The 16354-nt window shown below is 36.9% G+C and overlaps 2 protein-coding genes across 7 annotated transcripts in view; one reads left to right on the top strand and one right to left on the bottom strand.

Moving 5' to 3' along the window:
- The window catches only part of LOC133630153 (microtubule-associated protein 4), a 240221-nt gene that overhangs the window by 1712 nt on the left and 222155 nt on the right, over window positions 1–16354 (bottom strand). For 4 of the 5 annotated variants that reach the window (XM_062021524.1, XM_062021527.1, XM_062021526.1 and 1 more), the window contains 4 exons: window positions 14823–14904; window positions 12894–13006; window positions 9366–9543; window positions 1–5451 (listed from right to left, as the gene is read on the bottom strand). The exon at window positions 1–5451 is cut by the window's left edge and continues 1712 nt beyond it. In XM_062021524.1, coding sequence (XP_061877508.1) covers window positions 5444–5451; window positions 9366–9543; window positions 12894–13006; window positions 14823–14904 — 381 coding nt within the window. In that variant the 3' untranslated portion in view covers window positions 1–5443. The remainder of the gene's footprint in view (window positions 5452–9365; window positions 9544–12893; window positions 13007–14822; window positions 14905–16354) is intronic. The other variant, XM_062021525.1, reaches the window with a different exon arrangement.
- The window catches only part of LOC133630158 (uncharacterized), a 64025-nt gene that overhangs the window by 45489 nt on the left and 2182 nt on the right, over window positions 1–16354 (top strand). For both annotated transcript variants that reach the window (XM_062021549.1, XM_062021547.1), the window contains exon 15: window positions 15206–15251. The gene's annotated coding sequence lies outside the window, so the exon portion shown is untranslated. The remainder of the gene's footprint in view (window positions 1–15205; window positions 15252–16354) is intronic.

Raw genomic sequence — 16354 nt, 5'->3', positions numbered from 1 at the left:
GCTGGGTCTAGGAAATTGGTATCAAGACTCTCCAAGATAAATATGTATTGTTTTTGCTCGGGTAAAGTTGCATTTCAGGACTTAAAACTTCACGTCTACAGCCACGTTTGTTGTTGTTGTTGTTGTTGCACGCGCCGTTTACGAGTAGCGTGTTTTTTCCCGTCTTTATCAAAATATAACTATTTGCTTGGAATTGTCTTCTGCTGTCCTAAATGGTTTTAGCTGACGTCGGATAGCATACCATGTGTATGTTGATAAAAAGCGTAACGTAGCAGTTACCATAGCATCACAAACGCAACCACGCTGTAAAACGTTAGTCGGTTATTTTGCCCATCCTTAAAATGGTAAAACCCTTACACTCATCAAAGCACACCTGTCAACGCTAAAGAAATAGGATAAATACAAAAATGGATCAATATATCTAAGACATTCTTTCACTTCAATGGCCCCTTTCCAACGAAAAAGGCTAACATTTTATAACAGTAATTTACGCCGGATGAATAGTTAGATTACATTAGAAACCTTCCTTCCCATTTATAAATCATCATCAAAAATCGTCAAAGCCCGTCTGTCCTTAAAAAAAAAAAAGCCTCCGCCCGGTTAAGTCTGTCACCGTTTGTGTTGTTGCAATAAAATACAATCAAGTACATCAGTGTGCAGTCTCACAGTTACAGGCAAAGATAAAAGATGACAGGATGCCAAATAATTCTCACATTGTGACCACCAAAACATTTTACTACGTCAAAGAACAACCTGCACATTGCTTTTGTAGAGGGGAGGAGTTTACATTTAATTTTGTTCATGTGGTCTAGACAAACATTCCTTCATAATTAGGTTGTTATATTCTGATAAATCAATAAGGTGCAATTTCCATCATTAAAGTGACATTTTCCAATAAAGACACAGATGTGTTTAATGCACCTTTAAGTCATAATAACCCCTTTTTAAATGTGTTAAAAAATGTGCCCTATACAGTTTTGTGCTTTACTTGAACTCAGTAAGTTATAAAGAACGTAAAGAAAACATTTAAGAGGAGCTGTCCTGTCGGATTTAACTTCCCTAAAATGTCAGTTAAGCTAACTAATTTCCAAAAGCTTATCATAATTATTATTATTTTTTTTTACCAATGGAGCTTATTTTTAATGCAATAAACCATTTTAATGCTTAAATAGGGTGTCACATATTACAACTCAACTGCCCTCGCTATATTTCTTCAATGGATTCATATAAAACCAGCGAGCAAAATATTTTCAATATTAGCTTTAAAATTGCTATGAAAAGCCTGACGTAATGCTAAGAAGACACTAAATCTATTTACCTAGTTAGATTTTTTTTTAGGATGAATATATGAACTTTGTTCAATTCAAAGTACAATCACAAACATATATTTAATGTTATTAAAATGAGGAATATATTCATTAACAATGTGACATTATCCCTTTAAAAATGATATTGCCTTGTATTTAGAAACATAAGTACACAATGAATTTAAAGAGACACACTTTGTCTTGTATTTCAATGAGAATGAAAAATAGTAATAGTAAAATGTCAATGGAATTAATGAAAGACAAGATGCTTTATAAGACATTTGGAGTAATTATTCCCTCTCCTGCTTTGTTACCAATCAAAATAAATGAGCAAAATTCACCAACTCTGCTAGTGTAATAAAACATGTCTTTTATAGGAGGGGGCGCGGGTTAAAACCCCGGCCAATAAAAATATCTGACGAAAGCTTTATTGATATAAATCCAAAACATTCAGCAAATAAAATTCATGTTTGAGTAGTTTAAAAATCATTTTACACAAATAAAAAAAAGGCACACTTTTTTTTTTTACCAGGATAGTACTGGTGAACTGCGTTGCCAGACGTACAATAATAATTGTATCTCTCCGATACTTATCACATCGGTCTGATAAATTCACCTGCAATGTCGAATTAATCAAAATGAGTATGTACTTTAGAGGGTTTTTCCTCAAAATGTGATGTTTAAAGCTTTTGCTGAGATAATTTGTCATCTCCCATCTGGCAACACTTGGTTGTGCTATTTGATTTATTTTGGAGAGTTGTCCCCGTTTCATATAAACAAGGTCACACATATTTAACATGAATGAGTAATCATTTAGAAATACAGTTTGATTGGTGCGTGATAATTTTGCCATTATTTTGACGTGAAGTACGAATGAGTTTGGGTTCTTCTTGATTAAAAATATGGCAAATGATTCTAAATATTTGGTGGGCAAAAGTTAAAACGCTGAGACGTCAAGTCAGAGTTGTGATGATGTTATTTTTCTGTTCGTTATTTGTTACGGGCGGGGTTAGTTAAAATATTATGCTTAAGGTTTTAGGATGGTGACAATTTCATTTATTCGGTTTCTTGCATTTCTTACAGGGAAAACTGACTGGTCATTTGATGAAAGCGAAGGTTGAAACAAACACTTGACTTTAGAAGGTCCACCGTACAAGCAAGGTTGAATCGACAAAATAAATATGCTGGACACTTATTACTCTTCCGTTATAAACCCTTTGCTGCCTCCAAGTAGATAGAACATGACAGACGAGCTTTGTTAGGAACGCTAAGCTTCAAAACTGCAGTTAGGGAACAAAGACAGCCATTAAACAAACAACATGAGTTTTACAAAAGAACGATCCAAATCTACTAAATCCTCTAATATGAGATGTTCTGTTTAAATTTTAAACTTCAACTATTAATGACCAAAAACTACTTCCCCTTTGCTCACATCCTGCAGTCACTAATTAGCGAGCATTGTTGTTTTTAGATGAAACACCATGTTATTATCACTACTTCCTTGTTTGCAAAATTGTCACGTAAGGCAGGGATGTCCCAATTTTAGAAATATTCTTCATTTAGATGAGTTAAACACGCAATTCAGTGTTTGTCAAAATGTGCTAAATCAATCAAATTGTAAAAGTGGTACAGGTGACAATTGTTCCATTGCGTTATAATTCTTTGCTACTATTTTTATGGGCCTGCAGCATCTGATTACTCCGAACCGCACAAAGAACCCCCCACATTATGTTGGCATTTCTGTTTACTAATAAGCATGGCAGGGTAAAATAGTTTTAAAGAAGTCGGTCTCAAAAGTCAATCAGAGGTTAGCAATAAATAGCAGGCCCATTCAAAATTGATGTGGGAATTTTTTCCAGTTATTATTTTTATTCTGACAACTAAATCAGCTTGTTGAGGACTTTAACATACTAAAAAAATAGTATGCAGAAAAACTATGATAAACACTTAAAATTGCACAGGTCAGCCATTATGATTGTGATGTGTGCCGTGTTGAAAGTAAGGAACTACACCGATAACTTCAGGAACGTCACTGCAACCATTTAGCTCATCTATCTGTGTTATTTTAAACTTACTCAAGAAACATGCTTTCAATAAAAACTCACCTAGCATAATTTCTTTGCTCACTTTCCTCTTAACACCATCTCAAGGTCATCTCTTGTGTCTAAAGGTCGCACTCGTATACTTGCACGTGCTGAGCCTATTTTTCTTTGTGTGAATACTGCCTGGCACTAAACAGGAAGGCTCTGGGCGCTGGTTTTAGGACAACAGTAACGTTGCTGTCTCGGGGTGCTGGAAAAAAATCGATTCAAAATGTCATTTTCGCGCTCACCTAATTATCATGTGTCATCAGCAAATAGGAGCTTTTGTGACCTGCTTTGAAAAGGTTTTATTATATTTTACATACCAAAGAAAATATTGTGAGAATCGTATTGAATAGAGAATCGTGTTGAACCGATTCTGAATCTGATTGTGAGTTGTTCCTTATTGCGGTCTACAAAACGTCGATTTAAACTAACCATTTTTTCCAAGGCTTTATGTATGTCGACGTCAACTTAAGCGGGCACTTTTTTGGGCTTGAATTGGTCCACAGACGGCTTTTTGAAATAAACCTGTTCCGTTGTATTTGCTTTAACCCAAAGCTCGGATGTTTTGTTCAGTTAGCTTAGCACGTATTGGCGTTTTACATGTTTAATGCACAAAATGTATCAAATCCAGTCCAAAAGTTAGGACACCCCTGGCCAACAGTGAGTCCGTTGTTAGTTTACAAAATGCTGAAACAGGATTTTTCCCGAGTCGATGTTGCTGATATACGGTAGGGAAGAGATTGATATGGCCCCATTCCTGGGTGGATCTCAGGAGACAGGAAGGTGGGAGGTTAATCATTTTGCTGAAAATGATGGAAAGTGCCACTCTACATAGCAACTGACGCTGTGGTCAAAGTTGGGATTGCCACAAAACACATTTTAAAATATCCAACACTACTCCCGTCTGACGGCGAAAGTGGATAGCGCGGCCTCCCAATTTGTCACGTTTCATGTGTCAGGTAAACTGCGACGAATGAGGCCATATGAATCCCCTTTCTACTCTACTAAAACTTCAAATGATAAGAAATAAATAAGGTCTTAGAATGAAAAAGCTAAGAGGTAATCAACAAGTAAAAAGCTTGTTTATGGGACGGCGTGGCGAAGTTGGTAGAGTGGCCGTGCCAGCAATCGGAGGGTTGCTGGTTACTGGGGTTCAATCCCCACCTTCTACCATCCCAGTCACGTCCGTTGTGTCCTTGAGCAAGACACTTCACCCTTGCTCCTGATGGCTGCTGGTTAGCGCCTTGCATGGCAGCTCCCGCCATCAGTGTGTGAATGTGTGTGTGAATGGGTGAATGAGGAAATACTGTCAAAGCGCTTTGAGTACCTTGAAGGTAGAAAAGCGCTATACAAGTATAACCCATTTATCATTTATCATTTATTTATGTTTGTCACTTAAAACACTATCACAAAGTTTAACAGTCTAAAATGTATTTTCTCCGTATGCTAGCTTGTTTATATTTCTAGGCTAGAGTAAAGATGTGATGAATTATTATAGTAGGCAGATACATTACTGGGAACAAATAATAAAATAATGTTTAGCTCTGCGAACTGTACGAGTTGGAAAGGAAAAGCAACAAATCTGTCTTTGGAGAGCATGTCAGCAATTATTTGCCCTCCTGGTTTCCCATCATAGCAGTCCGTGCAGATACCGTAAGTACAGAAGAATGGTGCATGCTGGGTAGGCGCAAAGGGGTTAGGAGCTTGAAAGGCGGGCTAAGACTCCTTTAAGGGGCTGCGGTTGTCCCCCCTGGATGCGAGGAAGGGACAGAGGGGGAGCCAACTTCTCACTAAGGGGCACACTGCTGTGGGAGGGACCACGAGGGTGGGGTCTGTTGTCGTCATGGGAGGCGGGCCAGGTGATGATGTCGGCGCCGTGGTCCGTGCGTGAGCGAGCCTTCTCGCGGAAGTTTAGCTTGAACGACTCAATCTGCGGCAGAAATGTTGGAAAGAGAATAAGGGGGAGGAGAGTCGGGATGACGAGGGAAGGGAGTAGACAACATGGTGGAGGAGAGATGGGGGGCAAGGGGGGGCAGAGGGATAGCAGTATTAGATGCCTGCAAGATAAGAAGCCAAAAGATGCAGCAGTGTGATCAGCTAAGTGAGGCAACAGGACGAGTACAGAACACAATGTCTCAAACAGAATACTTCAACAAGTACAGTCGTCCCTTGTTTGTCACGGCTAATTGGTTCCAGGCCTGATCGTGGTAAACCCATTTCTGAAAAGTGTGATTATTAATAGGGCTGTCCGATAATGGCTTTTTTGCCGATATTGTCCAACTCTTAGTTACCGATACCGATATATACAGTCGTGGAATTAACACATTATTATGCCTAATTTGGACAACCAGGTATGGTGAAGATAAGGTCCTTTTAAAAAAAATTAATAAAATAAAATAAGATAAATAAATTAAAAATATTTTCTTGAATAAAAATGAAAGTAAAACAATATAAAAACAGTTACATAGAAAGTAAATTAATAAAAATGAGTAAAATTAACTGTTAAAGGTTAGTACTATTAGTGGACCAGCAGCACACACAATCATGTGTGCTTACGGACTGTATCCCTTGCAAACTGTATTGATATATATATATATATATATACTATTGTGTTAGATCCACTATGGACTGGACTTTCACAATATTATGTCAGACCCACTCGACATCCATTGCTTTCGGTCTCCCCTAGAGGGGGGGGGGGGGTTACCCACATATGCGGTCCTCGCCAAGGTTTCTCATAGTCATTCACATCGACGTCCCACTGGGGTGAGTTTTCCTTGCCCTTATGTGGGCTCTGTACCGCGGATGTCGTTGTGGCTTGTGCAGCCCTTTGAGACACTTGTGATTTAGGGCTATATAAATAAACATTGATTGATTGATTGATATATAATGTAGGAACCAGAATATTAATAACAGAAAGAAACAACCCTTTTGTGTGAATGAGTGTAAATGGGGGAGGGAGGTTTTTTAGGTTGGTGCACTAATTGTAAGTGTATCTTGTGTTTTTTATGTTGATTTAATAAAAAAATTAAAAATTAAAAAACCCAACACTGATAATAAAAAACCGATACCAATAATAAAAAACCTGATACCGATAATTTCCGATATTACATTTTAAAGCATTTATCGGACATCTCTAATTATTAATAAATGTAATTTTAACATTAATAAATCCCTTTAAATATAAAATACCACCAATATAGTCACCTTCACACTCGTTTTACCCAATAAAGTACCCTTGAGTGTGTTCTACTGTAAATTACAGTACTCACTGGGAGCCCGGAGGATCTTCCAAGCGTCATTGCTATGGCAACATGACCACTAGGTGTAAATATTCATCACATCCTGGTTAATTCCACACTGCAAAAACTGAAATCTAAGTAAGATGAAATATCTCAAATAAGGGTGATATTTGCTTATTTTCTGTCTGATAAGATAATTCTTCTCACTAAGCAGATTTTATGTTAGTGTTTTACTTGTTTTAAGGGTTTTGCTCCTAAATGATCTCAGTAAGATATTACAGCTTGTTGCTGAGATGATATGACCTATTTTGAGTAAAACATGCTTGAAACTAGAATATCAACTGTTGTAAAGCTGTGTCATCAACACTCACAAGTATAAAACTACTTTTTTAAAGTAATAATTTCTTATTTCAAGCATGAAAAAAAAAAATCATGACTTTGACACAATTGTGTCTCATATTAAAACAGATGACAGCCAAATGGACTTTGCTGTTTTATTTTCAATGAAACAAGAGAAAATACGTACTCATATAGTAGTAGAGTTGTTATTAGTGAGAATATACTTTTTTAAGGTATTTTTGGGTTCATTGAGGTTAGCTAATTTTACTTGTTTTGGAAAGTCTTGACAAGCCGCATTTTCTTGTTCTATTGGCAGATAATTTTGCTTAGTTCAAATAAAATACCCCTAATTTTTGTATTTTTTTTTCTTGTTTTTGAACACTGACTTTTTGCAGTGCATTAAGTTTGAACTGGGCTTCCATGTGCGGAAACCACGGGCGTAGGTTGTTCTGCAAAAACTTCTACGATCATTAGCTGTGTCGTTAGCATTCTGTGTTGGCTCACCAATGTCATGCGGAGCTGATGTTGTTGAAGAGGAAGTGCATCAACAGAGTTTTGCCTGTACAGCAGTCTGTTAACATTAAGTGGTGCACATGTTGAAGTCTCACCACTGTGGAGATGTGTTACTGATTAACTAGGCGTTGAAAATGGAGTGCATCCAAAAGTTGATCAACTTGATTGTTGCGGTCGAGATAGCGCCGAGACTCGCCGCGGTTGTTGTCAGCATTGTTCCTTCTTAACCCAGAAACGGAAGTACCGCTTGGTGAAAGTCTTTAATGATCACCACAACATACTTACTTGCAGCAGGAAAAGCATCCACCAGGAATAATGTTCCGACAAACTCTAGCAGTTGAGGGCTCAACTTGAACAGACATGATTGTTCTAGAAAACAGGTACGTGGAGCCAACGCTCTGAGGCAGGAGTAAGGTAACTGCAGGTTAACACACACAACATGGGAAGTGCCACCAAAATAAGAGCGCCAGACAGGAACTAAAACACTAAACATAGGAAAACACAAAACAGAATCTAAACAAAACATGGTAATACAGGTCATGTCACATCTAAGCTGTTCTATGGCTGGAATCTAGTAAGGAATAGAACATTAGACAAACACTGCACTGCAATACATATAAGACATACGAGAGACTTACACTTCATTCGGACAATAATAAAATATGCTTAAAAACCTTTTTAAAAAAAGAAAGCCACGATGCAAGGGACGACTGTGCACTTTTTCCCAGTGTGGTTCTTTGTCAAGTGCATGTCAGACCGGAAGCTTGTAGCTTAGTAAAGACACATGACACCATGTTCTTCTCAGTCAGACTTTCATGGCTACAAGTCATTACCACCGCAGTAGTTCTGCTCCACCATTGTTGATTAGTACGTCTTACCTTATCTGAAGTCAACCATATTTCAGTGTTCAAAGCGGCCAAAACAACATTCTTTCAGTAAAATCACTTTTTCTTAAATTTTGCTTATCATTCGTGATTTTTATGTGGGACAAAAAACGTTTTTAATGTGCTCTAACGTGTAAGCAAACGCTAGCAAAAGGTGGCTAACAATGCAGGTAAGGGCGAGTTGATCGATTCCGCCAATAAAGCGCTCTGAAAAACACCCAAATACTTCCATCAACGTTTGATACACATGCTGTAAGTAGGTATGTAATGTACAAAATGCACATTCATACTAACATGTAATATCTACGTATTTTTCTAATTTTAACATTACTACAGAGCACATCACAACGTTTACCTCAACAACTACTAATCATGGCAGCGTTAAGCAAGTTCTCGGCTTATGGCCACAACATTCTACTGTCCAGGTGAGAGGCATGGTTTTAAATCTAGCATTAACGATATTTCTTTATTCTTAGACAACGGATTCCCTTCCGTGATTGGTCATTTCTATGGACACAGAAATGACGTCACCTAAAATTCCGTTTACGGCACATAGTAATGTCGTAATTCAGCTCTGAGTGTGATACTTAAGATTCAGTCCTACACTTCGCTGAAAGTGTGAGTAAGACGCTTGATAACTAACTTTTAAGTGCAGCTTTCAGCGAAGAATTTATTTACTCTTAAGTCAACTCTTAGCAGACTTCTTAGGAGTAATTCTAAGAAGCTTGATAAGTACGGCCCCTGAACTTTTGTTGGAAAAATGTCTATTTTTGATATTTTACACGGACAATTTCATGTTTGTGAATGAACACGAGTTAAAGTCCCCTACAATGTGAAATGCATTTGATAATAATGTTAGCTAATGTGGTACATTAATTAAGGGTGGATGTTAGGCAACAATGAATGGACTAAAAATAGTGGGAGCTCTGAGACAAACAGTTGTTGAAAAGTAGAATAATATGTGACCTTTAAGGTATGCACACTCAGACTTACTTGTCTCTGGGATGTGAGCAACCAGAGCCTTGGGCTCCTGGAGGCCCTCATTATCACACAGAGCCCCCTCCTTCAGCCCATTCTCATGTGCAGGAAGGCTCCCCACCTGCCCAGACTCTGGGCCAGGTGCTAGGGATGGGGTCCCAACACCCTCTCCTGTCTCCTGGGCCCCCTCAGCCTAGAAACACATAGCAGGGGGTGTCAATTAAATGGGATAACCTGGCTCCAAATCTCATACACCTACTGCAGTTAGTCTCTAAACAATCCAGGAAATAGAATGTATACAAATATAAGTACACAGTTTGTCTTGAAAACTGAACAGATTTGGAGCCAGACCATGCTGATGAAAGAACAACTTAGGAAATAAAGTGAACATGTAAAAGCCTGATGAAGATGATAAAAATAGGTGTCTATTTTTATCCTTTATGTGTGTACATAAAGGTGGGAAAAGAAAAAGAAAAAAGATGATTGTTGGCTAATGAATCAGTGTCTCAAGGACTTTGCAGGCTTATTTGTGATCGTTGCGGCTTTAAACAAAAATGCTTCAATTCGCGGAAGCTTTTTCAAAATGTGGCAAAAGTTTCAATGCTTTACCTTTTTCTTTTTTTTCTAATAATAATGCAACATTAAGTGTTGTTGACTTACTGTAATTTATGGGCACAATAATAATGGATTTGTATTTAGAGCCTTTATAATCAATTTAATGAACATTTATATTTAGAGAGGGCTGGGTATCTTTCCACATTTGAACTCGGTACAGTACCAGTTCTATGTACTTTTGTGTATGTTTATGTGGTACAAAATGTCAATCTGTTTAATAATAAACTCACATTTTATAATGTAACATTTAACACTGAGCTGATAGCTGTGTTTTTCTAATGAGTATCATTTGTAAGTATTGTATGCATTCATTTCAGTTTGTCCCAGGTGTGTTGCCGTATTAGGTAATAGTCTTTGCCATTAAGTTGAATGTTGTTGAATCCTACAAAGTATTTATACTGTAAGTATGGTACTTACTACACACCAACTGATTGATTGCAACATAGATCTTAGTTATACTTTTCATTAACAAATTTGGAGATGTTGAAATCGCCATGTAACTTCGCTAATGCTAATCAGCAGCATGTATGCAATATCCAATGTAAATTAGCATTGAGCTAGCGCATTTAGAAAAGTTGTGTCTTACTTTTGAATGTTTTCTATCAAACATGCTTACTTTGTTGGCATGGAAAATTACAATGTTACATTACTTAGAGGCATGTCTTAAACAAATAAACCAGTTTGCCTGCCAAGTGCTTGAGTCAGTGCTGAGTCTTCAACCAGACTTGATGTCACGTACAACAAAAGTATCAAAATACGGTACCGTTTGATTTTATGTACAATTTGTACTCCGTAGGACTGAATTCATTACCAATCCCTAACCAGGAAGCATCACCATTTTTGTGAGTCCGTTGGTAAATCAGGCATTCTGTTCTCAGCTTCAGTCTTATCACTTCTGTCCTTTAAAGCAGTGTTTTTCAACCACTGTGCCGTGAGATACAGTCTGGTGGGTACGTGGGAGATTATCTAATTTCACATATTTGGGTTAAAAACATTTTTTTGAAAACCAGTAATTATAGTCTGCAAATGATGTGTTGTTGTTGAGTGTCGGTGCTGTCTAGCGCTCGGCAGAGTAATCGTGTAATACTCTTCCATATCAGTAGGTGGCAGCCGGTAGCTAATTGCTTTGTAAATGCAGGTAAAAAGGTGTCTTATGCTTACACCAAAAATAAACAAAAGGTGAGTGCCCTTAAGAAAAGGCATTGAAGCTTAGGGAAGGCTATGCAGAACGAAAGTAAAACTGTACTGCCTACAAAGTAAACAAAAACAGAATGCTAGACGACAGCAAAGACTTACTGTGGAGCAAAGACGGTGTCCACAATGTACATCCGAACATGACATGACAATCAACAATGTCCCCACAAAGAAGGATGAAAACAACTGAAATATTCTTGATTGCTAAAACAAAGTAGAAGCGGGATATATAAGACATGAAACTGCTACAGGAAAATACCAAAAAAAGAGAAAAAGCCACCAAAATAGGAGCGCAAGACAAGAACTAAAACACTACACACAGGAAAACAGCAAAAAACTCCAAATAAGTCAGGGCGTGATGTGACAGGTGGTGACAGTACACCTATTTTGAGACAAGAGCTATAGTGATGCATGCTTTAAAGTCATATCCAACAATTGCGACAATTACTTTTAACTGTCAACTGTGTTTATGATTTCTGCTGGTGGTGTGCCTCCGGATTTTTTCAACGCAAAAAATGTGCATTGGCTCAAAAAAGGTTGAAAAACACTGCTTTAAAAGGACCACAAATATTCTGTCCCCTGCCTGTTAAAAGTTCCATATGCTGTAAATTTTACACGGGACAGTGATTAATTTATTATTTAAGTTTAGTTTAGTTTATTATTTCTTCGGTCAGTGGTCAACAAAATAACCACACTGTTTTACATAAAGAGTTGTACATTCATAAATTGACAATGTGACAGACCGAAAGGGTTTATAAAGGCTGAAGTTGAGCCCTTATTTCGCCTAACCCTATAAACAATCTCAAATACAAGATGAGCTTCCTAGAAATAAGACATTTTCTTTACACAACATAAACACTGTTCATATATATATATACACACAGTAAAGACATGTGAAATATCCCTGTACACCAATGTGCTTTTATTTTAGAGGGACTTTGCTCAAAGTAAAATTTTTCAAACCAAAACATATAAAACATGCTAGCATTAGTGGTTTAAAAAAACATTAAATAAGGGTCTATATTTTCACTAAACCTATATACAGTATATTTGTATATATTTATACTAACACTAACTAGCTAATCTAAGCGAAACCTGACCCTAATTGAAAAGCTGCTTCATCAAAGAACATGTAAAACACGAATGGTTGTAGGCTGTAGGGTCACGCAACACAAAAACTCTGAAAATTGGATAACTTGACTAAATTCTAATAGGATAGAAAAATGACTTTTTCGATTGGACTCGCAAAGCTTCTGTTGCATGTATCTGAGACAGAAGTTGTCTGCGCTTACATTACTGTAACGATAATACAAATAATATTTCATGCAGAGAGTTTTTGTCATGACACGATCAAGAGAAATGTGTAGATCACTGATTCTCAAACTGTGGTATGAGGCGCTCCATCTAGTGGTACGCCAATTCACTTAATTTAAGTAATGTTTTGTTTTCCTATATTCAAACACAGTTTACTGTTCAAACTGTGTGTAATGTTACTGTAGTCAAAAATATTAAATACAACTGTTAAATAAAACCTCTGCCATGTTTTTTTTTATGAATACTTAGGCCTACTACGCTACTGTATTCTAAGGTTGGTCATTATGGTGGTACTTGGACAGCCAAGTTTTTGTTGAGGCGGTTGTGAAGAAAGTTTGAGAACCACTGATGTAGATGATAATAGATGCTGATAGGTACAAACAATCAAACTTTTTCATAGCAGAGAGTAGAGAAACCTACCCAGACGTTTCCTTCACCGGGGGAATGGCTCACGTTGTCCATGGAGCCCACTTTGGACTGAGCTTTTTCTCTAAAGTTCACTTTGTGTGACTCGATCTTCACAATACCGCCACCTGGAGTACAAAATCACCCAATAAATGATTATTTTAGTATAATACACTCAAATAAGAGTCCAGTACATCTTACAAAATAATTATAGCATACAGTACAATTTTTAAGGCAGGGGTGTCTAAGTAGACAAACACTTAAAATATACACTTGAAATTTCATGTTGTATTAAAAGCACTCCAGTGGAGGTCAAGATATGCAAAACTTTAATCCTCCTTCATATTTTCACTTTCCGCTTTTCTCGGTTGTTTGCGTTCACGGTTTTGCTTTATTTATACTCATTTATTGTTATATATATTCTATTATATTTCAACTATGACTGGGAGTTAAAATCTAAGCACAGTCCGGTTACCGAGATTATTTTTTTTAATTTCGTTTAGTTTTAAATACTTTTTTTTGTTGAAACACTGACATCCAATGTCAGCGTACTACTAGCATAAAAGCTACGTGGCTATGGTAGAATAATTTGCTAATTCTATGCTAAAGACTGACTTCTGTTACTTTTAATAAACTTAGCCTAAAATAGGCCAAAACTAATTTTAAGTAATTCAATTACTGTAGATGTTTTGTAAAATTTTGAGTTTAAAGAAAGACATAAATGTATGTTTATTTTAAGAGTTATAAGCAAATTGCATTGATTCAGTGAAATTTCTCTTCTGGTGTAAAGTTTTCTCAATTTCTTCTCAATAACCTGCTTTATAAGCTTTCTGTTTTAATAATACTGATATTAAGTAAACATCTGCTTTAGAATGGTTTGATTTACTGCATGATCTTTAGTGGTTAAACGTTAAAGGGGAGCTGCACTTATTTTTTGGAATTTTGCCTATCGTTCACAATCATTATGAAAGACATGACGACAGATGTATTTTTTTATTTAATGCATTCTAAATATTAAATAAACGCAAATAAAAGTCTGCTTACAGCAGAGCCAATGGGAGTTCCACTATTCCACCAATAAAATCTGATAAGTGACCATTCAAAAAGCACCAACAATACTCCATTTACATTTACACCTGAATATTAACCAAGTATTAGAAATATTGTTATTATAAGTGCCAACGCAGAAAAACTATGTATAGCGGTGAAGTAATCTCTACCGTGTGTCTATGTTTAAATCATAGAGTGGTCTGCTGTTTCCTCACTTCCCTGCTCCCTGTGAGTTTGTTGTAGATCATAAATCATGCATCTTAAAAAGTAGATGGCTGAGGCTATAATCCGACAAGTTGGGACACTTTGACCGCCATATAGGACCTGGAACTGGCAAGAATGACATGAAAAGCGCTTGTTCAACCCGACCCTCCCACCCCGTTTTTTTGTGAAGATTATGAGAAATTTTTCATTTAAATGGGATAATATGAACATCCTAGCAGTCAGCGTTCTAATGACAGCAGACTTTGTACGATAAGTGATGTTTTATTATGTTTGTTGGCTCTCATAATGTCTGCAGTGAGCACAAATCAGTGATGAAGAAAAAAAAAAAAAGGCAACGTGATGCGTTTTTTAAATTAATGCTTATAATGATCAAAATAGGTAAATATTACATGTTATTGTAAATGTGCCCGTTACCACATGACATATACACTTATATCATGTATATAAAACCCTAATGGAGGTGTGGATGTATTTTAAGGGCTTTATAGGCAGAATTGAACAGCTCCCAGAGGCTCCATTCTGAGTGGACTTTTGATCAAATGTATTTAATATTTAGAATGCATTAAAAAAAACAAAAAAAAAAACATCCGTCATCATGTCTTTCATAATGATTGTGAACGATACGCAAAATTAATTTTGTGTTTCCAAAAGCAAAATGTCTAAGCTTACCAGGCTTGTGTTTGATGTTGTCCTTAGAGCCGCACTTTGACGTCACCTTGCTTAAATCCACCTTCTTGCTGAGGATCTGCACCTGTCAAATGTGACAAATGTTTAAATTACATTTGGTCCATAATTCCAAGGGAAATGACAAGATTCATTTGGAAAATTTTCATTGGAACACAGGCTGTGTCTCAAATAGAAGACTTATGTTAGTACAATTCAAGAAGTATACTGTGTACACTGTAATTAGTTCCTAAGTGCACCGGTTAGGACTATAGCTCTGTCCTAAGTTCATTACTTGCATTGCATTCTTACTGGATAGGTGATTATAATATTTTATGTTTCTTCTTCCTTTTTTCTCCTACATTGGGAATTGCAACCACTACAATTAGCCCCTCCCCTTCTGCTACGTAGCCAAGTTGGTGACTATTGAGTGTGGTAAGTGTCCGTCACTGCACAATCACCATTGTGACTGTTTTGAGTGCAACATCCTGGTACTGACAGTGTACTGATTTTAACTTACATTCCAGTGCAAACACACGTATGCACTCAAACAACTAAGACATTCAAAAGCCGACACAGGAGGATATCACTAAACTATTGAACATGCATAGCGTCGATCGTGTGGGACTTCTTCACTGTTTCACATGAAGATATTTCGTTTCGTTTTCCTGATTATGTCGAGTATCGAAACAACCCAAATTGAAACTGAAACCAGCCATTACTTGCACATTTACTAGCAATTTTGTCCAAGGATTTTAAAGGGGAACTGGACTGTTTTTTAGAATTGTGCCTATTGTTCACAATCATTATGACAAATGGATTTTTAATTTTTTTTGCCTTCTAACTCATAGATAAAAGTCTGCTTACAGCGGAGCCAATGAGAGCTCCTCTAAATCCAATAAATAACCATTCAAAGAGCGCCAACAGTACTACATGTACATTTCGTGACTTGAATATTAACCAAGTATTAGTGATATTGTTATTATAAGCGCTAACGCAGACAAACTATTTATAGCGGTGCCGTGATAACTTCCGTGTGTCGCTATGTTTACATCATCGATTGGTCTGCTGCTTCCTTGCTTCCCTGCTCCTTCTAAGTATATTATAGATCATAAATCATGCATCTCACCTGGACAGAAGAAGTCTGAGTAGGTATTCCGACAAGTTGATACACTTTGACAGCCATTTAGGACCCAAAACTAGCAACGACGACACGAAAAGACGCTTGGTGCCTCCCGCACCCCCACCCCTTCTCTGCGTGAGGATTATGAGACATTTTTCACCTAAATGGGAATATATGAACATCCCAGCAGTCTGCATCCTAATGACAGCAGACATTGTACAGTAGATTATGTTTTTTATGTTTGTTGGCTCTCATAAAGTCTGCAGTGAGTAATAACCGGTGATAATGGAATAAAAAAAAGCAAATGTCGTGATGCGTTTTTGAAATTAATGCACCACTTATGCCTAAAATGATCAAAATACGTAAATATTAAATGTTATTATAAATGCGCCTGTTACTACATTACATACATACT

This window comes from Entelurus aequoreus, linkage group LG15 (genome assembly GCF_033978785.1).
Source record: "Entelurus aequoreus isolate RoL-2023_Sb linkage group LG15, RoL_Eaeq_v1.1, whole genome shotgun sequence".
NCBI classification, from domain to species: Eukaryota; Metazoa; Chordata; class Actinopteri; order Syngnathiformes; family Syngnathidae; genus Entelurus; species Entelurus aequoreus.
The sequence above is the reverse complement of the archived record's forward strand: the minus strand, read 5'-3'. Positions and strand labels throughout refer to the sequence as shown.